Source organism: Acipenser ruthenus, chromosome 33 (genome assembly GCF_902713425.1).
Source record: "Acipenser ruthenus chromosome 33, fAciRut3.2 maternal haplotype, whole genome shotgun sequence".
NCBI classification, from domain to species: Eukaryota; Metazoa; Chordata; class Actinopteri; order Acipenseriformes; family Acipenseridae; genus Acipenser; species Acipenser ruthenus.
In genome coordinates, this window is record NC_081221.1 from 1,312,285 (window position 1) to 1,336,715 (window position 24,431).

The 24,431-nt window shown below is 38.7% G+C and overlaps 2 protein-coding genes across 2 annotated transcripts in view; one reads left to right on the forward strand and one right to left on the reverse strand.

Annotated features, from left to right (window-relative positions):
• LOC117433461 (phosphatidylinositol 5-phosphate 4-kinase type-2 beta) overlaps positions 1-16,180 on the forward strand; it is a 16,680-nt gene extending 500 nt beyond the window's left edge. Inside the window, exons 1-10 of the mRNA XM_034055742.3 lie at positions 1-181; positions 2,588-2,685; positions 2,800-2,896; positions 8,766-8,918; positions 9,542-9,688; positions 10,481-10,519; positions 10,782-10,895; positions 11,412-11,667; positions 12,571-12,674; positions 13,273-16,180. The exon at positions 1-181 is cut by the window's left edge and continues 500 nt beyond it. Of these exons, the coding sequence (XP_033911633.2) occupies positions 38-181; positions 2,588-2,685; positions 2,800-2,896; positions 8,766-8,918; positions 9,542-9,688; positions 10,481-10,519; positions 10,782-10,895; positions 11,412-11,667; positions 12,571-12,674; positions 13,273-13,353 (1,233 nt within the window). The 5' untranslated portion in view covers positions 1-37 and the 3' untranslated portion in view covers positions 13,354-16,180. The remainder of the gene's footprint in view (positions 182-2,587; positions 2,686-2,799; positions 2,897-8,765; positions 8,919-9,541; positions 9,689-10,480; positions 10,520-10,781; positions 10,896-11,411; positions 11,668-12,570; positions 12,675-13,272) is intronic.
• A 1,521-nt stretch (positions 16,181-17,701) lies between these two features.
• LOC117433362 (proteasome subunit beta type-3-like) lies at positions 17,702-23,452 on the reverse strand. Its single transcript, XM_034055542.3, has 6 exons — positions 23,291-23,452; positions 21,923-22,107; positions 21,337-21,444; positions 19,041-19,218; positions 18,398-18,492; positions 17,702-17,894 (listed from the first exon to the last, which is right to left on the reverse strand). Exons 1-6 carry the CDS (start codon positions 23,291-23,293, stop codon positions 17,846-17,848), a joined length of 618 nt encoding a protein of 205 aa, XP_033911433.1. The 5' UTR covers positions 23,294-23,452; the 3' UTR covers positions 17,702-17,845.
• Between the last annotated feature and the right edge of the window lie 979 nt (positions 23,453-24,431).

Sequence of the window (24,431 nt, forward strand, 5' to 3'; positions counted from 1 at the left end):
TAGATCATTTAAAATATATTATTAATACGAAATAAAAATGTCTTCGAACTGTACCAGCGTTGCGGCGGTCAGTGCCAGCAAAACCAAGACAAAAAAGAAACATTTTATCGGCCAGAAAGTGAAATTGTTCCGGGCTAGCGAACCTATTCTCAGCGTCTTGATGTGGGGGGTCAACCACACGGTAAATATACATTATTATAAATTATATTTCTTTCTTCATATTGTTTACAGTATTTATGGTGTGATTATCTCCGATCCCATAGGTTGCAAAACACGAACGTTACTGCTGTCAATTTTAACCCGAACCGAATATTTTTACTAGTTTTAATTAATGTTCTTATTACTCAGTTAAATACCCGTATTTATTTATTGTTTATACATTTAAAGATGTATTTTACAGCGGTTAGAAATCATCTCAGTGCTGTATAAACGTGCGTTTATAGGAGGCGGGGGTGGGTTGTTATGTTATGAATACAGTCCTGCAGTTGTGCAATTATTATGTGTAAATTCTGTTTTGACATACAAAATATACGCCCATGTTTTACACGATGCATTTTAAAATAGTTATTGCACATTGTGTGTGCGTAACAGTTAGTGGAATAACAAGTATGACACATGGCATACTGAATTAAGAATGTTTAAAAATGACATATGCCTTTGTATTTCTTTCTTCATGTAATGCTGGCAGGGAAACATACAAAAAAAGTAGGTGACGTGACCATTTTGATTTATTGAGCTTCTGGGATTTTTTTTTAGTTTTTAAACTAAAATAGGGGTGTGGCGCATATGTAAAAAAAAATCCTAACAATAACCAATAAGCAATTTTGTAACCATTATCCCCCACTATAATAATAGGGCTTAAGGTATTCCACAGCATTTTAATATTTATTGTGTGTGACAAAAATGTAAAAAAAAAAAAAGTGTTGTAATGTTTGTAACGCTGGTTTTAATACAACGTGCCTGTGCCGTTTATTGGTTTAGTTTTCAACAGCGTTTATACCATTTTAATAAAGCGCACTATTGCATAGAGAGGCGGGTTCCTGTACTTGTCTTTGATAACAAACCCAGCCATTTGACCTGGTTTTTGTCATACAGTCAATGGAGGATCTTAGACTCTGCATACAACCATGACTCATAATCAGTACCCAATGAACATGCATTCCACCTAAAGGAATCTGTCAGTTTTTAGTAAAACAGCAAACCGCCCCCTATACAGCCTCCCCTTTCTTTTAAGTTGACTGTATAGTTGCCTGAGACCTGTGCTTTAAATACAGCACCTTTCGAGGATGAGAACTGCTTAATAGAATCGCTGCTTACTTGAATTGAAAGCATATGGTAATCAATGATTATTGATCACAATGAGCACATGAAGTCTCGCTCAGTTCCGCTCCCTCGGAGCAGCTCAGAGCTGCAGAGCAGATCTGAGGGAGAGGAAAAATTCTTCCTGTGAGCTGCTCCATTACTTAACGCAACCAATGTTCAGCGACGCGTGTGCCCATCCTCACCTGGTCTCTATCACTGTTTCTACTTTTGTGTTTCCCAGACGTACATGGTAGCTGCACTGGATGCAGAGGGACAATGCGTTGCACATTAATCACAATCTCATGTGCAATCGGACCTACTTAAGCAGGCTCTGTGTAGTGTGGGCTGTGCTTTATAACAAATGCAGGCGTCTAAAAAGCCCTTGCCTATAGCCTAATCCTTGCTACACAGTTATTTTAAAATGGACATATGAACAAGAGAAGTAGGGGAGTTACTGGGACTGTGTTATTTTTAAGGAGAGGGGGTGACTGTACTGTACACAATGCACCTGATTCCTTTAGCCATGAAGGGAACACTGTTAATACTGCTTTGTGCAAACACTCAAGGGCTTATGTCCACACTGCTTTGTGTCGCATGCAAAGCAAGCCTGGGGTAAGAACACAATGTTAATTTGGGATCTTTTTCAGGGATGGAAATCAGACTCCTGTTACATAGCAGCTTCACCCATTCCAGGTTTTAATACGAGCGGGATTAGCCTCAGTGTACAGGTAACAAGCTCAGGTGTGTGTCTTATTAAAATCATAGTAAAACCAGGAATGGATCAAACTGCTGTGCAGTGAGAGTCTTCTTGCCATCCCTGTTTTGGGCACCTAGCATCCTGCGTGATGTGTTCGTGTTGTTGGAGGTTTTGGATTAACCAGTGAAATGCGCAGTGTCAACGCTCAAAAGATTGAAATCCTATCGGGAGACGGTTTGTTTATTCCCAGAGGGTGTCTTTTCACCTTCCAGTAATTTTTCAGCCCATAATATATAATTTTGTCAGACTGGTGAATTGGTTTAGTAAACGTATAAAGTTTGTAGGGATAGAAGCTGGAGTTGTCTTTTCATCTCCTTAAAATATAAGGAGGCGGGTAGAACCGTTGCCCCTTCTTCAATTGCCTATCTTCTATTAAATCTATTGGGTGCGCCTTTACATGTGGTTTCTTGTCCAATTTGTTGCTCTTTTGTGTACAGTGTTTTGTTGCAGCGTTTACTGTTAGCTCTCTGGCTGGGTGTGTGCGTGTTTTATTTTATTTTTTTTAATGTTAAATTCCTTCTCTTTCAGATTAATGAGCTAAGTAATGTGCCCGTCCCCGTGATGTTGATGCCAGATGATTTTAAAGCCTACAGCAAGATCAAGGTCGACAACCACCTGTTCAACAAGTACGTGCAACACCGTCCGTCTTCAGCAGTTTCATTCTCTTGTAGCTAGTCGGAGAGGCTGCTCCGGTGGCAAACGGTTTCTTTAACGGCTTTCATGTTCGCTTGTTTCCGCAGAGAGAATTTGCCAAGCCGGTTTAAGTTTAAGGAATATTGCCCCATGGTGTTTCGTAATCTACGGGAACGGTTTGGCATCGACGATCAGGATTACCAGGTAAGGATGATTCTTTATTCCTTAGCAGACGTCCTTATCCAGGGCAACTTACAATTGTTACAAGGTGTCACATTATTTTTTACATACAATTACCCATTTACACAGTTGGGTTTTTACTGGAGCAATCTAGGGAAAATACCTTGCTCAAGGGTACAGCAGCAGTGTCCCCCACCTGGGATTGAACCCACGACCCTCTGGTCAAGAGCCCAGAGCCCTAACCACTACTCCACACTGCTGCCCATGTGTGTTAATGATGTGTTAATTCTCTTAACGAAGCGTTTGTGTTTCTACAGTACTATAGCCTTATCTAAAATGGCAGCGGTGTTCGTTATCGGTCTGCATTTAAATTCTGGTCCTAGGCACAGTGATGTTTTTCGAATTATAAAAAAAAAAGTTTTAATGTGATTTATGTATAAGAACATAACAAAGTTTACAAACGAGAGGAGGCCATTCAGCCCATCTTGCTCGTTTGCTTGTTAGTAGCTTATTGATCCCAGAATCTCATCAAGCAGCTTCTTGAAGGATCCCAGGGTGTTAGCTTCAACAACATTACTGGAGAGTTGGTTCCAGACCCTCACAATTCTCTGTGTAAAAAAGTGCTTGTATACTGTATCTTGTCAAGCTTTGGCAGGGGTGGAAACAAGACTCCTGTTGCACAGCAGTTTCACCCGTTCCAGGTTTTACCGCAACCTTGATTAGCCACAGTGTGACTTACTAAATTCATAGTAAAACCAGGAATGGATCAAACGGCTATGCAATGGGAGTCTTATTTCCGTCCCTGCTTTCTTTTTATGTCCTGCCGGCCAAATCCATAACCGTTTCAGTCTCGGTGCCACCAGGATTAGCGTCTGGTTGCATAAATATGATAATTTTTCTCCAAGGAACAGTAAAAAGTTGGCTTTTTATTTTTTTGGCTTAAGGATTATGAATACATTTATAGAATTCATGTGCATCCCTTTTTAGTCATTCCCAGCCAGCTGTCTCCCCACAGTGTAAATGAGCGATCCCTCTTAGGTTAGTGTCCTTCAGAAGAATTTAAATGGCCACAATATGATAGCCTGTGTCAGGAGCCATGTGTCGTTTACCTGCAGGGCAAATCGAACTTGCAGTATGCCTACCATTTAAGACCGCGGCATTTACAGTACATGGTTACTGCAAATGAAGTTCTCTACACAGAAACAGTGTTGACAGTGTTACCCTATATTGATATCTGCAGAAACAGATAAGCTACTGTCTGCCTGCATTATACTGAGCAGGGAACCCTATTAACAAATGAGAAGCAGACACTAGTATTTAATCTTAACGTTTGGCAAGTCTAATACCTTAAGTGTGGTGTGGTTTTTTTTTTTGTGCATTTGTTCACTTTGCAGGTCTGCATCAGTGCTCAGTTTTTTAATCAGACTGGTCACTTTCACACCCTGCTTGCTCAAGCCCTTGGTTTCCCGTTCAGTGGTCTGGGTTTGAATAGGGTTACAGAATTTCCATTTCAGCAGCCGCCTCACCATGGTGGTTTACATTTAACTGTAACTCACATCAGGTAACAGTGTAGCCTTCAATTTAACCTGCTTCCTCCAGTGAACTGGAGCTAGATACTGAAACCGTGCAGCTCTTCAGTTGCAGGTAGAGTTTTGATGTATTTCAAGTCTAATCGTGCGAGTTTTGTAATTTATTGAAATTACAGTGTGATTGTAATTGACCTTGGCACACCTGTGTAATTGTAATTCTGCTGGGTAATCGATTGATTACAGTTTACTTACACGTTTATTTCTCATTTCATCACTGTTCTTGTATTTTCAACCACTTCTAGTGACCCCATTTTTTTGAATAAAATAAGTTTATATGGTATGTTTCGGTATTTGTAGCTGTGATTATTGCTGGGTTATTTAGATTAGAGTATACTTGTAATGTGTGGAAACTATTGGGTTAACTAGAATTAGCTCTGCTGTGAGTTTGACCTTCATAACAAATTCCAAGCAATTAATTTTTTTCAACCTCGTCTCATTGAAGTCGTTTCCTCACTTCTTTCACTGTTTCACAGCAAGCTCTGTCAAAGCCTCTGCCCCCAGAGTTGTGTCCTGCTGTCCTGCACCTGGAGCCCGGGTACCAGGTCAGTCAGCAAACTGGACGGGCGGGCGGGCAGACCACGTGACCCCTCATCTCGGCTGCTCCTGCCTGCCAGCCTGCTTTACTAACCGTTCATGGAAACAGAGTAAAAAAAAAATAAAAATTGCATCGACATGAACAACAACACCGTGGACTATTTCTTGCATCTTGCACGTTTATGGTTCTTGGAGTATGCTGTTAGTGTTACTAAAAATGCTTTGTTTGAAATCATTTGACCACTTTGCCTTGCAAGTGTGTGTGAGAAAACTTCACTGCTAATGGTAAGCAATGGGCAGCAAGTTTGTAAGGACTGCCACTGAGGGTCAGAGCTCTAGCGTGTGTCTGTTGGTGTTGAAACGCTGTTCACATTACATTATAGAACAGCCGAACCCAGGTCTTTTGCTTGGGGGATGATGCAATGACGGATGAGCCACTTCAAATAATTGCTTAGGTTTCTTTTTCTGTTCCCCCACTGCTGCAAGTCTTAATGACTCTGTGCTATTATGGTGTTATAATTCACTTTCATGTTAGTAACATTAAAGACCTTGCATGCATATTATAGACGGGAACATTACCTGCATCCACCTACAAACAGAATACTCTTGAGACTGTCTGTCTGCCGTCTGATAGCTTGAAATGGTTTCAAATGATGATGAAAGTGCTCCGAGTTTATTTTTTTTCATTATTTTTTATAGGAATGATCATTTAGGCCCTGTGGCAGGGCAGAAATCCTGCCTGTTTTAATTGTGCGTGTTTGATTTTTTTTGTATGTATTTACGTTTGGCAGACAGTGAGTGAAGGCTAATGCCCAGCCTGACGTGACGGTAAAATTGTATTTTTTGTTTCGTCTAAACCTTTTTTCTTGCTTTGTTGTTAAATAAGTGTGCAATAGCACCTTTTAAACTGCAGCTTGTGTCTCAGGCTTTGCTTCCTGGTGTTCGGCAGTCTTGGCCGTGACGCTGTCCTTTCACAAGCCCTGCACGAGGAATACTGATAACTGGAGTTGAATAAATAATAACACAGTGATTGAAATTCCTCCTCTTGATTTTTTTTTTTGTAATCTGATTCATGTCTGAATCAATCTAAAAGCCATTGATCTTAACTTAGATGGTTCAGTTCACAGAGACGTAACAGGAAAGCAGCCCAAATTAGAGGGCAAATTAAAGATAAGGATGCTGTTTTTTTTTATTTATACAGGAGTTAAGGGTTATGATTTTTATTTATACAGGAGTTAGGGGTTATGATTTTTACTGTTTTCGGGTTTTTACAGGTACAATTTTCTTTTTAACAGCAAGTTTAATGTGACTTTATTTTCACACCATATACATAATGTCATTCTGTGTGTGTGTGTGTGTGTGTGTGTGTGTGTGTGTGTGTGTGTGTGTATATATATATATATATATATATATATATATATATATATATGACCATAAGCTTTTCTTTCCCATATACTTGCACTAGATAAACTTTAAAAATGAATTATTATTATTATTATTTCTTATTAGACACCCTTCCAGTTATCTGGAAGTGTTTACCAGTATAAAAGTTTCCCATAGTAAAAGCATAGCAAGTGTTGTAAAGCACAGTGAAATTATGGTAAAGCACAGGTAAGCATTGTGAAGCCCAGAGAGGTCTGGTAAAGCATAGGGAAGCATTGTAAAGCACAGAGAGGTCTGGTAAAGCACAGGTAAGCATTGTGAAGCCCAGAGAGGTCTGGTAAAGCATAGGGAAGCATTGTAAAGCACAGAGAGGTCTGGTAAAGCACAGGTAAGCATTGTGAAGCCCAGAGAGGTCTGGTAAAGCATAGGGAAGCACTGTAAAGCACAGAGAGGTCTGGTAAAGCACAGGTAAGCATTGTGAAGCCCAGAGAGGTCTGGTAAAGCATAGGGAAGCATTGTAAAGCACAGAGAGGTCTGGTAAAGCACAGGTAAGCATTGTGAAGCCCAGAGAGGTGTGGTAAAGCATAGGGAAGCATTGTAAAGCACAGAGGTCTGGTAAAGCATAGGGAAGCATTGTAAAGCACAGAGAGGTCTGGTAAAGCACAGGTAAGCATTGTGAAGCCCAGAGAGGTCTGGTAAAGCATAGGGAAGCATTGTAAAGCACAGAGAGGTCTGGTAAAGCATAGGGAAGCATTGTAAAGCACAGAGAGGTCTGGTAAAGCATAGGGAAGTATTGTAAAGCACAGAGAGGTCTGGTAAAGCATAGGGAAGCATTGTAAAGCACAGAGAGGTCTGGTAAAGCATAGGGAAGCATTGTAAAGCACAGAGAGGTCTGGTAAAGCACAGGGAAGCATTGTAAAGCCCAGAGAGGTATGGTAAAGCATATTAAACTGTGGCAAACTATGGTAAATGCAGTATAATCGTGGGAACATTGCAAAATTATTGTGCAAATGTAAACATTCTGAAGGGTTACAAAAAGTATCCTGACATTGTTTAAGAAGGTGCCCTTCCTTTTACAATAGCCACTTGGGTCATTAACTCACTTTTACTTTGAAATCCATTCCATTCAGCAGCTGATAGCAATCAGGCATTCTTGGCTTCAACTCGAAAAAAATCCACACCCAACAACTGCAGCACCTGACTTGCCTATTAATGGGCCTAACCAAGTCATTGTTACTGTAATTAAGGGAGTTGCCTCTGTTACTTGGTTTCCGTGAAAACCTGATCTGAATGGAAAACCAAGAGAGTCCACCGGGGGACTGTGATCACGGTGGTGTGCTTGTCAGGGCTCCCTTCGGGTCTGATACTGAAGTCCGGGCCCTGTGGTTCAGTACAGTATGTGCACCACTTCTTTAAAGGCTGGCAGGAAGGGGCTTGCTGGAGAGTAAACTTTGCAGTAGTTTGGATTAGCATTGGGAATTCAAAGGAACATTTTTTTTTTTTCATTTTGAATTAGCTGGAAAGGTTTAATTTATACTGTACAGCAAAGGAGTAGCTCGCTATAAACCCACTTAGTGTATTGTGTCATTCATACATCATTTCTGCATTGGTTTTCTGTGCATCTTTTTGTTCCAATCATTTGTAAATCTTTTAGAAAAGAATATGAACAGTGTCTTTTTTTTGCCACCAAGTACATTTCAAGAATAAAACCTTCTTCTAAGCGTGGTGGGGTGCATTATAAATGCAGACCACGTTTAATTTGCATGAAAAGGAAAGATGTGCTTGCCGTTTAATTTTGGTCCCTTTTATACTGTGGCTGCTCATTGGATCAGCAGACATTTAGAATTTAATATAAAGAGCTCTTCAGCTAACTTGCATAGAATTTCAAAGGGGAGAGGCTTTTAAAATAGCAATGGCTTCACAGCTACTTTTTATCCCCTCTCCCTGTGTGTTTTTTTTCTTTATCTTGTACCAGGCTATTAACAGGAATATGCTGATTAGAAGATACAACGATAAAGTTTAGTAGAAATCCACTCAGCAAGTGTATATGATTTAAAGGATAATGTTTTTATTTTATTTTTTTTAATGGAAGTGAATTGAATTTAGCAGACTGCTACCTAGAAAAGCTTTGTAAAACTAGCCTCAGGTTCCCAGAAGAAAACCTCCTCTCGCATTACACCTCTCTGACCAGGAGGGGTCACTGTTGCTTTGGTGTGCGTACAGTTTGTGCTGAAGATAACTTTTATTCTACTGCTGTAATGTAAATAGGCTGCCCAAGACTTCCCTGTTCAAACTCACATTTGCATTACTACCTCGTTTAAAAGGACGGAGATTTAAAGCAAGGTTATGTCTTTCTTTTTGCTGCTACCTTCTCCTGTTTGTTTCAGAACTCTCTGACAAGAAGCGCCCCTTTAAACAGCGACTCTCAAGGTCGGTTCGGGTCCAGATTCCTCACCACCTACGACAGGAGATTCGTGATCAAAACCGTGTCGAGCGAAGATATTGCGGAGATGCACAACATTTTAAAGAAATACCACCAGGTACAGTACAATGAAAAATACAGTTAACACTCATTTTGGCTTTTTGCAGTGGTGTACCACTGAGCGTGACCATTTTAGATGCAAAACCAAAAAATCTCACCCGTTAACCCAGCAAGTAAAGATTTTTTAAGTGAATGTGAAAACCATTTAGGAAAATGCAATCAATTAGCATAGCGATTTGCTTTGCGTTTCGATAAACCTCTGCAATTAATTTTTATTTATTTATTTATTTTTATTTATTTGTCGCCAGTGTTTTTTTACCCTGCTTTTCTCCCCAGTTTGGAATGCCCAAATGTTATTTGTATCCCGCTTCACCGCTGTAGTTTGACAGGATCCAGCCTATATTGTATGTGTCTGTGGCATGCGACCATAGCAGCTCCTAAACTCCGACATATTTGAAATGGAGAGATGGTCTATATCGGTGGTGCTCAAATCTGGCTCTCGAGACCTATTCCAGTCCTGGTCTTTACTCCAACCAGGTCCTCAATTAGTTAATTGCCTCTCAGCAGGTTCAGTGAACTACTCTAGAACCTGCTTGGAGGAAAAACCTGGACTGGATCTCGGCCAGAATTGAGTACCCACTGGCCTCTATGGTACTGAAGTTCTCTCTCCTCTCTGTCCAGTTTATCGTGGAATGTCACGGCAGCACGCTTCTCCCTCAGTTCCTGGGGATGTACAGATTAACAGTGGATGGTGTTGAGACCTACATGGTTGTCACGAGGAACGTATTCAGTCATAGGTTAACTGTACATCGCAAATATGACCTGAAGGTAAGGACCAGAATGCAGCCATGGTATGGTCACGATGATGACGATGATGATGATGATGATGATGATGATGATTTACAGAGCGGTTTCACAGATTAGATATTTATTAGGCAAACCAAGATTAGTGCAAATCAGTCTGTGAAATGTGGAGGTGTTAGATTTAAATCTCAAGTACTTTTTGTGTATAAAAAACAAAGTATCATTAGGGCTCTTGCTAGGACTTATACTTATTATTATTATTATTTATTAGCAGACGCCCTTATCCAGGGCGACTTACAATTGTTACAAGATATCACATTATTTTTTACATACAATTACCCATTTATACAGCTGAGTTTTTTACTGGAGCAATCTAGATAAAGTACCTTGCTCATGGGTACAGCAGCAGTGTCCCCCACCTGGGATTGAACCCACAACCCTCCGGTCAAGAGTCCAGAGCCCTAACCACTACTCCACACTGCTGCCATACTCTATTCCTGCAGCAGCTACTCAAAGTCCACTAAACGGTTCTTGAATGATGAATGAATGTCTCATTTATATTCTGCCTTTAAACAACAACAGCGTAACAATCGCTTCACGATACGTGGCGTGTTGCGATCCCCGTAGGTTTGTGACTTGCAAGTTGGGATACGTGTTGCACACTGGGCTCAGTGAGTCGTATAGCAGAGACGTTGAATGCCCGCGGGCTGTTTGTACCCAGGGAGATGTAGCAGTCGTGTGTGTGTGGGGGGTCTAATGATTGCTGTGGAAGCGAAGATGTTACTGACGACAAACTTGTCTCGTTGTTTTTCTTAGGGTTCAACGGTATCAAGGGAAGCTAGTGATAAGGAAAAGGTAAGAGAGGCAGAACAAATATCGATGGGTGGAATGATGGGAACTAGAAATCAACAGCGATGGGTTTCACATGAAATAAGTATTTAAAGCTTTAAACTTGGTTTCAGGAGACTAGGTTTCAGGCCACTGCATGGCACAAGCCTCAGACTAGGTCTCCTGGAACCAGGTTTCAAGCCACTGTGCCCCAATGGATCACCTTGCATGGCAGGAGAGAGACACTCTGGACTGCACAGAATAGTGACCTGCTTCTCACTCCCTGCAGGCCAAGGAGCTGCCCACTTTCAAAGACAACGACTTCTTGAACGAAGGACAGAAGCTTCACATCGGGGATGACAACAAGAAGTATTTCCTGGAGAAGCTCAAGAGAGACGTGGAGGTATTTAGTTAGTTATTTATTCCTTCATTTATTCAATAATAAAACATTCCTGTTTGTGTCTTAATTATTTAACAAGGAGAGTGTGTGTATTCAGCCGTATTCGCATTTGAAGCCTTGCAGACATGGGCAGGAGTAAAAACAATAAATACCATTCAGGACGACTTGAAAGTTAATCAGTCCGATGTCAGGTATTTCATTAAAAGCCCTTTAGTACAGGTAATCTGTATTTTTTTTTAAATATTTAATTTCTTAAAATGGTACTCTCTTTAATCCTTTTAACACTGTATATTCCACCAGTTGAACTTGGTTAAACTTTGAACTGCAGGAATATAAGACTCCTATTGCACAGCAGTTTCACCCATTCCAGGTTTTACTACGAGCTTGATCAGCCCCAGTGTGTACAGGTAACAAACTCAGGCGTGCAATATTAAACTCGTATTAAAACCAGGAGTGGATCAGACTCCCATTGGTGGTGTTCCCATTCCTGGAGTGTAAAGCCTGGGTTCCTCTCCCCAGTTCCTGGCCCAGCTGAAGATTATGGACTACAGCCTGCTGGTGGGGCTCCACGACGTGGACCGGGCGGAGCAGGAGGAGATGGAGATCGAGGAGCGGGGCGAGGAGGACGAGTACGAGAACGACGGCATGGGGGGGACCACCGGCTCCTTCGGGACCCCGCCCGACAGCCCCGCCAACCTGCTCAGTTTCCCCGGATTCTTTGGCCCCGGGGAGTTTGACCCGTCGGTGGACGTGTACGCCATAAAGAGCCACGACAGTAAGACTGCACCCGCTGGCTTTCTTCTGAGTTTTCATTAGGGTTAAAAAAAAAAAAAACTGCTGTTGCATAGCAGATTCACCCATTCCAGGTTTTACTACGAGCTTGATTAGCCGCAGTGTGCAGGCAACAAGCTCAGATGTGTGTGTCTTAATAAACTCATAGTAAAACCAGGACTGCTATGCAATGGGAGTCTTCCCTGATCTATTATGCCTGAAGATTATTTATTTCTTAGCAGACGCCCTTACCCAGGGCGACTTACAGTCATAAACAAAAAATACATTTCAAGAAACACAGTACAAGTATTAATACAATTAAGAGCAAGTTCTAGATTTGAGAATATGTTTCTATTATAAGAATGCATGCATGTATGTCAAGATTTGATTAATATAAACACCCCCTGCTGCAGCAAGAGCGTACCTGTTTTGCTTGCATGGTACAAGCATTCTTCTAACTGTGTCTCTGTAACTACCTAAGGGAACGTAAACATACTGAACTGACAACAAAGCCTGGTTTCTAATGCTTCTTAAAGAATCTAGTAAACGCAAGCACTAAGGTGTATATACATGTTAGTGTAAAATTAAGCACTGTACCTTTTTAATTTTTTTTAGCATTCTCTTAGATTTGCTAGCTAGCTGGTAGTTAAAATTGTATTCCTTTTAACACCCGATATCGTGCAAAGGCCATCCCCATGGCAACTTCCTTTGCTTCCCAGTGATATGCGAGGCTTGAAATTAAAATAGTCATCTCATTATATAAGGTGCAGATGACTGTGTTAATCAATTTGCATATGAAATCCAACCACTGTAACAGGAAAAATCTTAGAAATTGATGACTTTAATAGGAACACATAACCTCAAATACGTGTTTAAAATCCTGGATTGTTCTTTTTAATATTCACAGATGCCTTGAAGAAGGAGGTGTACTTCATGGCGATCATTGATATACTGACACACTACGACGCAAAGAAGAAAGCTGCTCATGCTGCCAAAACTGTCAAGCACGGGGTATGTAGTGGGCACTTGTGCAGCAGGCTGTCTTTTTTTGCAGTCCTGTTATAGCTTTTCCATGCTTGCATGTGATTTTACCATGATTTCACTGCTTTTACAATTATATTGGGTAAAATAACACTCCAGGGTTTTTAACTTCCATAAAACTGCAATTTGTCTTAAGCTGTTGCTTTTTTGATACTAAAAACAGTTCATCCTTAAAAGGAGAGAAATGTCTGACTTTCACAGAATGGAAACATCTAATGCTCTGTGTATTACAGCTGGAGAGACTGATACAGGAACATTAAATTACTTCCTTAAAATTGAATAACAAAAATATATCTATGATGTGCATCGCTGTCAGGCTTACTACAAGGACTTTTAAACAATGTTGTAACATGTGTTATCAGACTATCCCTGGTATGTAATAATTAGCACTGGAGGTATTGTGGGTTTAGATTTCTACATGCATGAATGTTAACTTTTATATATTTGATACTATGGTTGTATTATAAGATTGCATGCATGTCAAAAATATTGATATAGTTTTCAGCATTTCTAACAGCATTTTTTTTTTTTTTTTTTTGTCCGTTCCTTTCTTTTCACTTCAATGCAGGCCGGAGCTGAAATTTCCACTGTAAACCCTGAGCAGTACTCGAAACGATTCTTTGAATTTATGTCCAACATCCTGTCATAGTACCACCCTCCGTCTCTTTCCCCTGGAAACTCGTAGAGGCACGAGATTGAGAGACTTTAATTTTGGAAGAACAGCAACAGAAGAAGTTGTTTGATCCACTATAACAAGAGACTCGGTAGCAGTGTGTTGAGTTCCTGAGCAGTATTTAATAATCCCCGGGTTCAACAGAAAACTGCAGTGTTGTGTCGTCCTGTCCCCCCCCCCCCCCCCCATCTTCGAATACTCGATGTGAATGGTGTGCCCCCCCCCCCCCCCCACCTTGTCCTCCCCCCTACCTGCCCATTTCCCCGTCCCTCATTTAATTACTGAACAGACTCCCTCAGCGTTGTTGGAGTGTTTTTTTGTTTTTGCTTCAAGCAATTGGCCGCCTTCTTCTGACTCTTCTTCTTCTTCTTTTTATTATTATTATTATTATTATTGGTATTATTATTCTTATTATTATTATGATTATTATATTTTTTATTGATTTATTTTAAAACAACTCGATCCATGAATGGAAATTAAGAATCCCATTGCGTAGCGTTTTCTGGGATGGAATTCCAGGTTTTACTGCCTGCTATTAGCAGGGTTGTGCTGATATTTTTTTTCATTATTTTTTTTTTTTTAACAGAGCTCAAATCTTATTACTCTTTATAAGTTTCGTCCGGTGGTAAAAATACATTTAAAATGATCAAAATCACTTTCAAATAGTGTCTCGTTACTTTGAGTGCCAGATTTTTACTGCATGTTGGTGTAGCCCTGCCCATTTCCTTGTATGAGTATGACAGCTCTGAGTACACAGCACCATTCAACACTGTTCCAATGAATGGAAACAAGCCTCCCATTGCATAGCAGTCCTGATCCACTCCTGGTTTTAATATGAGTTTAATAAGATACACCTGAGCTTGTTACTTTAGCAGGCAAACCATATAGGCTATCGGCTGAAGTCTGACAGACTGAGCTTGCGCCCCCATCCTGTTTTGTTACTTGTTGAGATGTTTTTTCTGAATTAAGTGCTGTGCCTGCAATCTAAGCTATTGGCCTCCTGCTAAATGTGCTTTGAATTGATCCGACTCATTACAGGAGTCATCCAACCAGTCCCTAGCTCTTCAAATAGTGGAAGATGATACAACAATTGGAGGACGAAGAGGATTTCGCATGGATTTGCTAGCACCTGCGCTTATTTTCCAGTAAATCTCACGAAAGCGTGATTGAAACGCAGGGAGCAGTTCAAAGCGCTAAGCAATGGAATTCATTATTTTCAATCACGGGATTCACCGCATCGTCCAGATTTCTGCGAGAGCTGCAGTCAGTTAAAACACACACACACACACACACATATATATTAAATATGAACTTGAATGACGCATGTTTCATCTGTCTAGACCTTGTAATGCATGTCCATACCTAACTCCCACCCATCATCTCAACTTACAACACTATTCCTAGATTGCCATTTTGCTTTGTTTTAATTTTTACCTGATTTTTTTTTTAATTTTTGGGGGGTGGTGGGGGGTTCAGATGTTAAGTTGCCATATTATGTGTTTTAATATTTTTTTAAACAGCTGCAACTTTAATCAATAACATTAACAGAGGCTAAACAAAAAAGGATGTGTCACTCAAACAGCTTGTTTTATTACCGTATGAATCGATATTTTATATATTGTTTACATTTAGAAAAAAATGTAGCTTTTTTTTTTTTTTTTTTTTTTAAGTTTGTATACAGTATTGTTTTTTCACCGCAAACAGCAGAAAGATAAGTTACTTGAAGATCATGCATTGCTTATAAAGGGAGTTTTTATCATGTTGTTTCCTTGTTGAAGAAAAGACCTCTTGGTTATTGTGAGAGTTTGAGGGTGTCTTGCTTTTGTTCTATTTTATTTTTTAGTTTTTGTATAAAGACTTTTATCCAAGGTTTTGGAGAGGTGAACTTAAAAAAACAAAAAAAAAAAAAAACATAAATCATGCCTTGAATTTGAGGAACATTAATGCAGACTACACACAAGATCTCAGAGTTGAATATCCCTGAACAAGCCTTGAGGACTAATATTTAAATAAAATAAGAAGAGATTTATGGGGAGGTTTACAGTAAGGTGTACAAAAGTGGCACTGCTCAAGCTTTCAGGAATGAATTTTTGTTCTACTCCGTTCACACAAACGAGCTAATTTTGAAAATGTGATTGTGAATGATAGATGGCAGTCACATGGTTTCAATACCTGTCGAATGCACACTAGGTTGGATGGCGTGTTACTGGTTTAATCTGGACTGTGCCGGAGATCAACCCCCTCCATTGTTACCTGGATCTTTTCCTGCAGCAGAATTGTGAATTAACCCCTGATTCAACTGATCAGTGCAATGTTGTTTTATTTTTTTCTTTCTTGTAAGAACCCTTCCATTTCCCAATTGGATTTTAAGGAGGTTCACTAGCCAGTGGTACTGGAGTTCTGAGGTCTATCCCAGTCCAGGACTTGAAATCATGTCATTGGATATCTAATTGAGTTGGAGTAGGGTCATGGACTTCAATGAAAGGACCACTGGACATTTCTAGACGGAGAATCTGGTTCAGCCTCACGCCTGAACATAGTATAAAAAAATAAAATAAAAACAGCACTTTGTTGCAATTCAGTTTGATTTAAGCAAATAAACAAGCAAGGGTTAGTAAAACACTTCTGATCCATTCAAGTCTGATTTTTCTTATACTTTTTTTTTTTTATATATATATAAATGTGTCCGATTTAGCACAGAAAACCAAGGTCAATGGCTAATTTTTTTTTTTTTTATATAAAGCATAATTTTTAGTTTCCTAGTGTCTATTCAGTATGAAGAAAAACTAAAAAGAAAATATAATAAATGTTATGGAGTAGACCTCTGTACTGTATCAGCATTGACATCGTAACTCCACGTAACAGTAAATTGAGTTTTGTGTTCATACTGTGTCGACTACATGTCCACAAATATACCAGGCTGCTGCTGCTGCTGTTCTGTGACTGGGTTTGCTTTTTAGTTGTGTTTCACTATTGAAATTTAATATAACACTTTAATATAGATTCAGTGCCCCAACAGAGGCAACACAGGTATTCCAATTCTGGTATTTTTGTACTGCATCATTTAGGGTTGTGCTTACGTTACCAATAAGATTTAAACACTGACGCTTGGAAGCTACATTTTAAGTGTTTATATCTGTCTGTAAATGTTTTCTCTCTACGGGATGTTTAAAATCAAATATTAACTGAAATTAAAAAAAAAAAAAAAAAAGACAACAAAATCATTTTTCCTGTGGTGTTTTTTTTCTTTAAACAGCAATTGTATATCGTATCATCACTAAACTTTTTATTAAAAAAATATAGTATTAAATTATATTGCATTAGAAATTGATTGACTATAAATGTTTTAAATATTTTTGGAGTTGCAGTTGGGATTTATCGCATTACTTTCCTAGGGTGCCAGAGTTGCATATACCATTTTGCTTTCAGTTTGAAACTTTGTTTCTGATCGCACTGAGCCCACATGCATCCACATCATGTAAATAATTCAAATCGGGCAGCAGTGTGGAGTAGTGGTTAGGGCTCTGGACTCTTGACTGGAAGGTCGTGGGTTCAATCCCAGGTGGGGGGACACTGCTGCTCTACCCTTGAGCAAGGTACTTTACCTAGATTGCTCCAGTAAAAACCCAACTGTATAATTGGGTAATTGTATGTAAAAATGTGATATCTTATACCAATTGTAAGTCGCCCTAGATAACGGTGTCTGCTAAGAAATAAATAATAATAATAATGATTTAGAATCGATATTTGAGAGACATTAATAACTGTTGTGCTTGTTCAACTGCTTTCATTTGAAGCTGATTTAATTAACTCCCAGCGACTTCAATTGCAACAATTTGTTGCCACTGTGAGAAGCTCGTTTTTACACAATACTGCCAATTTGCCATTTTGATCAATGATATGTTGGAATTGATTAAAAGGGAATGGGAAATTGGTTTAACCCTACCCAACCCTGGTCAGTTTCAGTCACAATAGGCAAGACAGACACCAGACCGGACAGTCTTGGCAGGTGTTTTGCTATCCAAGAATTGCACAAGTTGCAGATGTCAGATCTGTAAAAGTGAAAGTGATTTACCTGCATATTTCCACACAATAAGGATGCAGTAATTGTTGAAGAATAGTCAAGTATCCTCCCTTAACCCCAATTTAAACAGACTGGGCCTAGCTTGTTGCAATGGTGGAACAGCACCCCAGGAACAGGTGTTACAGTGAAGACGGAATTTGAACAAATGCAAGTTGTTTTACTACATGATTTTACTGTGCGTGTGAAACAGCTATAGAGCTATAGAAGGGTTAATGTGGTTGAAATGAATACACCAATTCATTGTTATTGATTCATAGCTACATTTAATTAAAAAAAAAGTTTTTTCCTGTATTACAGTATAAGCAAACATTTTTGTTTGTTACAAAAATGCACCACAGGTTACCACTGAATGAAGTGAAAATGAACACAGTGCAGAGCTGGTTTTTAATCCATACGAGCTTTGAGTGTTCTGGTAGTAATCTTGTCCTTCTCGCTGTAAACAAACAAAAGAAAACAGACAACAGAAAATGCAACAGTTTTAATCAATCAGAGAAATGAGTCAATCGATTCATCATCTAGCGGATAAAATGTGCCATTTGATATGGAATTCTAAAACAAGATCTTCTCATTAAAATTAAAGTCAAATACCTGGATAAGAGTTTCAGCGATTCCATTTATACTTTTTTTATGGAATGAAAGATGTGTTTTTTGTATTTGGTGTTCATAATATTGAATTAATAAATAAAATCTGTACTCAAACCAGGATACCGCGTACTGAAACCAGACAGTTTAATTTACAGTGAAGTTCCAGGGCAAGTGGAAATGTGACAAAAAATCAGTTATAAAATAATACTAAAAAAACAATGAGTAATTGGTTTTAATTAGGTAATTTCAATGGGGGGGGGAGAAACATTTTAGATGGGCTTTTGTGGAAACAATGCAAATTTAAAACAAGCATTTTATTACCCGACTGGAATAAAGAAAGCGTGTACTTACATAACTTGCACTACCACTCCCATACCGGTCACCGCGTCTCTGTCCACTGCATTCAGCATCGCCTGAGAAATGGTTTCAAACAGGTCGTCTGGCTCCTGCAAGACGCACAGTTTATTTAAAGCATTAAACATCACTGCGCAACAAGGACAACTGCAGCTCTGCAGGTAATGAACAAACTCGCTCACGAAAACATGTAAAGAGCTCAACTCCACCGCTTCTAATAAATGCACTAGGACCTGTGCATGCATTGAGAACAATATATATCACTTTATTCATGGTTTCTCATTCCTGATGGTATTTGTCATTAAAAAAAAGGGTGCTCCAGGGCCTATAGATGTAACTGTCAGTTCTCGTTTAACACAATGTGTTCTATATAAAAATGTGTAAGTTAGTAATTATTTTTAACACATACCTGTCAATCCTTCTCTTATAATACAGTATCTGTGATGTCATTTTTGCATCGCATAAATTGGGGTTCCTAGTCTGTTTCCTGAGGTGGGATCCCCGGCTTATTATAACACCGGATCAATAAATCATGCTATGAAATGGAATTCAGAAACAGCCAGAGGCTGTGCCTTACAGACTGCAATGTACGACACAGCGAAACGTCAAATTTATCAGGTGGTGTTTTCGTTGTTCTCACCATATCTGGCTCCCACAGGGACTCGCACATGCCGTACATTTGTTCTGAGCACGTGCCGCTGACAACAAAGTCCTCAGTGACCATGGGGCAGCCAATGAGATCCAGCGAGCAGATGAAAGGCTCGAAGGTTTGGGGGTCCAAGCCAGCGATCACGGGCTCGATGTAATAGGGGCCGAATCTGGTGGGGGGGAAAGGGGAGAGAGATAGAGTTTAGTGTGTGTTTGCTGAGCCTTATGCCAGTGCTCTTCAACTCCAGCCCACGCAGACCTCTCACAGTCCAGGTTTTTCTTGCAACGAGAAACTAAATCTGCCTGGTTTTCCAAGCGCACATGCAACACAGCATGATCCGACTTCAAACAGTACATAGCACCAATTGTTCTATTGCAAGGGTGGCCAAACTTCCTGACCCTACGAACCGCATACCAAAAATTCCATATGGTCGCGAGCCGCAAGACTCATACTGTAATGCAAGACTCACGACGAAATGCAAGATAGGTAAATATAATATTCATTTTAGACCTGCAATATAACATTTAAAACATGCATTCTCTACAGGCTACAGTGTGTAAGCAATCTGTTGCAGATGCGACAGGTTTACCACTGTGTTCAGTGAAAGCAAACTCATTCTCCCAGTCTGGTTTAAAGCCTCATACGTTTGTTTATTACTTGTGGAGGGTTTGCTCAATGCCATTGTCTTGACAAAACGAATGAGCACTTCAAAATAATGAAATTTGCTTTCAACTGCACAGCCAGCTTTCACCCGGTGATCCAAACGTGCATGTGCCAGCGAGCAGTGTCAGAAGTCAGCAAGAAATATCCTTGCAGTGAACATGCAGGCTCAAAGAAACAGGAGAGAGAGAGAACGAGAGAGAAGAAAGAATAATTAACACGAATGAATCCAGGACAGCAAAAATAATAAACTTTTCATTTGTGTTTATTATTCTTTTTCTTCAGTTCATTCGTGCTGCAGTGTGTGCCTCACCCAGCATTTCAAGAGCCGAGGTTTGGCCATCTCTGCTCTATTACATCAGAATACAAATCTAAACAAAAGGTTGAAAACAAAGACTTGGTCTGTAACTAGGGTTGCCACCTGGCCCCATAATTCCAGAACACTGCGAGACAGAACAGGATTTTGAAGTTGCCTTTAAACTGAAGGAAATCACATGAATTCAGCGCTAAACCTTTGCTAAATTATTCTGCTGATTAATTATCTCGAGGCAGCGTGACCATACAATAACAGCTTTTAACAAATTAAATAAATAAAGTACAATCATCGATATTTATTTATTTTATTAATAGTTTTAAAAATATATATTTTAAAATTTCTTTATAGTTTCTAATAGTATATCGCCTGACACCAGACAGCGTGAACACCTGATCAGTGTTATTATTTAATTAGGAGAGTCAGTGTAAATTAGGGTTATATATTTCTAATTAACAGGATGTAAATAACTTTTAAATATTGATAACTGAAATACTAATTTTACAAAATAAAAAATTTTACAAAAAAAACCTACACACATGTTTATTCAAGATGCGTTTTTTTTATTTTGTAAGATTTGTATTATCGCAATGATTTGGATAATTAAAAAGCAGTGTTAATTATGCGAGTGTTTAGCGCTCAGTTCATGTGTTTATTTCTTTTAGTTTAAGGGCAACTTAAAAATCCCGTCCTGTCCCAAAGGGTTCCGGAATTATAGAACCAGGTGGCAACCCTATCTGTATAGGTACTGTGGGACGAAGACCTTAAAACCTTAAACTTAAACACGGCAATGTATTTTAGTGACGGTTACTTCTAGGATTATAATCATTATTATTATCATTATCATTATTATTTATTTCTTATCAGACGCCCTTATCCAGGGTGACTTACAATTGTTACAAGATATCACATTATTTTTACATACAATTACCCATTTATACAGTTGGGTTTTTACTGGAGCAATCTAGGTAAAGTACCTTGCTCAAGGGTACAGCAGCAGTGTCCCCCACCTGGGATTGAACCCACGACCCTCCGGTCAAGAGTCCAGAGCCCTAACCACTACTCCACACTGCTGATAATTTTCAGATAAAACTGTAAGTAAACTAAGTAGGCAAGCAGTACTGTCTGAAAGTTTTACCTTTGTGTTTAATATAAAGATACCAGTGCATTGTAACTTGCGTACAGCGTGATTAACCCTTATATACTTTCCATCACTTAAAACCAACACCCTTTACGCGATTGTACACAGCTTAATATGTACAGAAAGGGTAAGGAAAAGCATGCAGAACAAAAAAAAAAAATAATTAAACACACCTTCTCTCGTAGAGCATATTGGACACCATGCTCATGAAGGTTTTGGGTTTGATCTGTCTTCCCTCCTTCAGCTCGTACAGGTTCAGTCTGAACTTAAGGCGCTGTGATCTGTGCGGGCAGGGGAAATAAGAGAGAATGATTTGGGTCAGCTCCATGCTGTGCCTCAACCTCAACCTCAACCTCTGTAATCCAAAATAAGACCATTTTTAAACAAACCGTTAAATACTAAGCCACATTTGAGCATTTGTATACTGTCACAGAGTGCCACATACTCTGAAATTCAATAAAATGCAAACATGCTTAACCCGTTAAGGTACTTGCGTGTCCCGCAAATAAAATTGATGCTAACTTTCCTATTTTTGCAACGAGGTACACGAAACAGGGTTTAAATATGTATCGACAGGTCGGATCTGCTCATCCAGACTGTCAGTATCCTCCTGGAGATAGTCGAGTCTCAAATGTATTTTAAGAATGAAACCGTTTGAACAACAATCGCTCAGTTCTTTGTGTAAGGCTCTCAGGAAAACCTGGAACGGCTTGAACTGCTTCACAATGGGAGTCCTAGTTTACTCTCTGGTACACTCACACGGTCTGTACGTCTGTTGCCAGCCCAGCCAGGCCAATGAATAAGCGATCCCCCATGGGGAAAATTTTCTGAAAATCAGTCGTGACCATCTGGGCCTGTATTCCGAACCTTCGGTCCGCAGCGATGGCAACACAGTTCTTGCCCCTCATGGCCATCACAGCCCCACCGTTATAGGACATAATCGACTGGAAGGTGAGAAACAAACATGTTTTTAAACATTTGTAAATCAGGCTGCATGCTAGTGAAGTCTCATAGCTATAATGGACTAATTAAATGATAAAAAAATAAATAAACAAATCCAAGGATGGAAATAAGACTCCCATTGCAGAGCGGTTTAACCCATTCCTGGTTTTATTACGAGTTTAGTAAGATGCACCTGAGCTTGTTACCTATCAAGCTGGTAGTAAAACCTGGAATGGGTGAAACTGCCATGTAATAGGAGTCTTACTAACATCCCTGACTTCTTCGGATTGTAAAACGAGGCATCATATAAAATAACACAATACATTTACTATTATATCAATACAAATTGTGTGTGTGTGTGTATATATATATATATATATATATATATATATATATATATATATATATAAACATTTGAACTGGAGATATCAATAAATGCGACAATTATTGGCTTGTTTTCATTGTTTTATTATACTTAATAGAACTTGAACTTCATAAGACTAATAATACAAGAAAAAAAACAACATTACAATACTGATTTCAGTGCTACGATTCCAGCCTATTCAAACACACGCCGAGACACAGTGTACTTACTAAACCAAAATAATGCAGATTTTCTTGAGGTAACCCATGTGAAAGTGAAACTAATTGGACAGTTACAAAGAAAATCACCACACAATAGGCCAGATAAATAGAGGACCGATCTTGATGTAATAATTTAAAAAAAAAAATGAATCAAATAATACAGAAATGTGTATTTAAAACGCCAACAATGTAGACAAAATATTGACAAGACCCCTTAGATTCAATATCGGTGCAACTGGTATAAAATCCTATAAACAGGATATAAAATGCGCCGTGAAGCGATACAAGGTTTAAAAACACTGTTTAGTTCAACTAATCTGAAGCGTGTACTTTTAAATATTGTTTTTGTAAGATATCTGTGTGGCATTAAAAATAAAAATACGTAATGCGCAGCTAAAATGATAAACAGGTGTAACTCGCTAAAGACTTTTTTTTATTTGATGTAAAAGGCATATATTAAATTTCTCAATCAAACATGAATACAGAAAATGTATTTTTTTTAAAAAAATCACATGGAACAGTACCAATTAAAATGCTTGCGTTAACAATTTAGTTCACATTAATAATAATACTATTGCATTATCTCGTTGTGCTACTTACCATGTCGACTGCACTTATAAACCGTAAATATAACACTTTAAAGAATATTTATTTTACAATAATTTACAAATAATTTCCTTAACACAGCAATACCGCTTTCGATCAACCTAGCCTCATAGCTTCTTGGTGGTAGTGATTGGTCAGGTTTCGAGAGGCTGAAACACGGTGCTTCGTGATTGGTGAATTAGGGGTGGTGGGCGGAACTATATGTAGTTCGGTTGAAATGAAAACACTTTTGCCTGTAAAAAATAAAAGTCGCTGGTCACTGTGAGCGGTGCACTCTGGGAAGCTGGATGACTTGGTCTGTTGGAAAATATTTTTCTTTTTATAGCTGCTACATAATTTGAACGATACGAGGTCGTGTCGTACTCAAACAAGACGACGTTTTCAATGGTGTTTATCCCTGTGTTCATTTTCTTTAATGTGTAAAATGTACAATAAAAAAATATACACGCCTGACCAAGATAACATTATGACAATTGTTGATTCTGATACGATTTGTTGGTCCAAAAACAAGCTTTTCAAGACTGCATTTTTCTTATTTGCTTAAACAGAATATAGTTATCATATCACAATACATTAACAAGTCATAATTGCCCATCACAATGAAGCAGGTGGATATATTATGCAGAGTTTTAGGGTAATTAAACGTTACGTTGGTAGAATCTGACAAAGGTATTATCGATTTCTGTTTGACACCAGTGTAAGTGTTTTGTCTCTCACCCTAGTTCAGATAAAAAGTGTTTGATAATGACTTTCTTAGTTAATTAAATAGCGAATAACGTGCCTCTCGCACACGTGTGATATACCTGCTTTTGAAAACCTAGCTCGAGATAACAAAATTAACGGTTTCTCGAGATTCGGTAGCAGAAATTATTGTTGAAATAAAGTCTTATATTTATAAAAAAAATAAAATAAAATAGCCCATAACATTTTAAATTATGTATACATATACTTTTATTGTAAATGTTTATATATATATATATATATATATATATATATATATATATATATATATATATATATATATTCTCAATAATTTAAACCAAAATATATATCTTCCTATCTTTTTTTCTACATTTTCCCATCTATAGCGTGTATTTTTAGTTTTTATGAATGTAATTTCTATAGCCTACAGAAA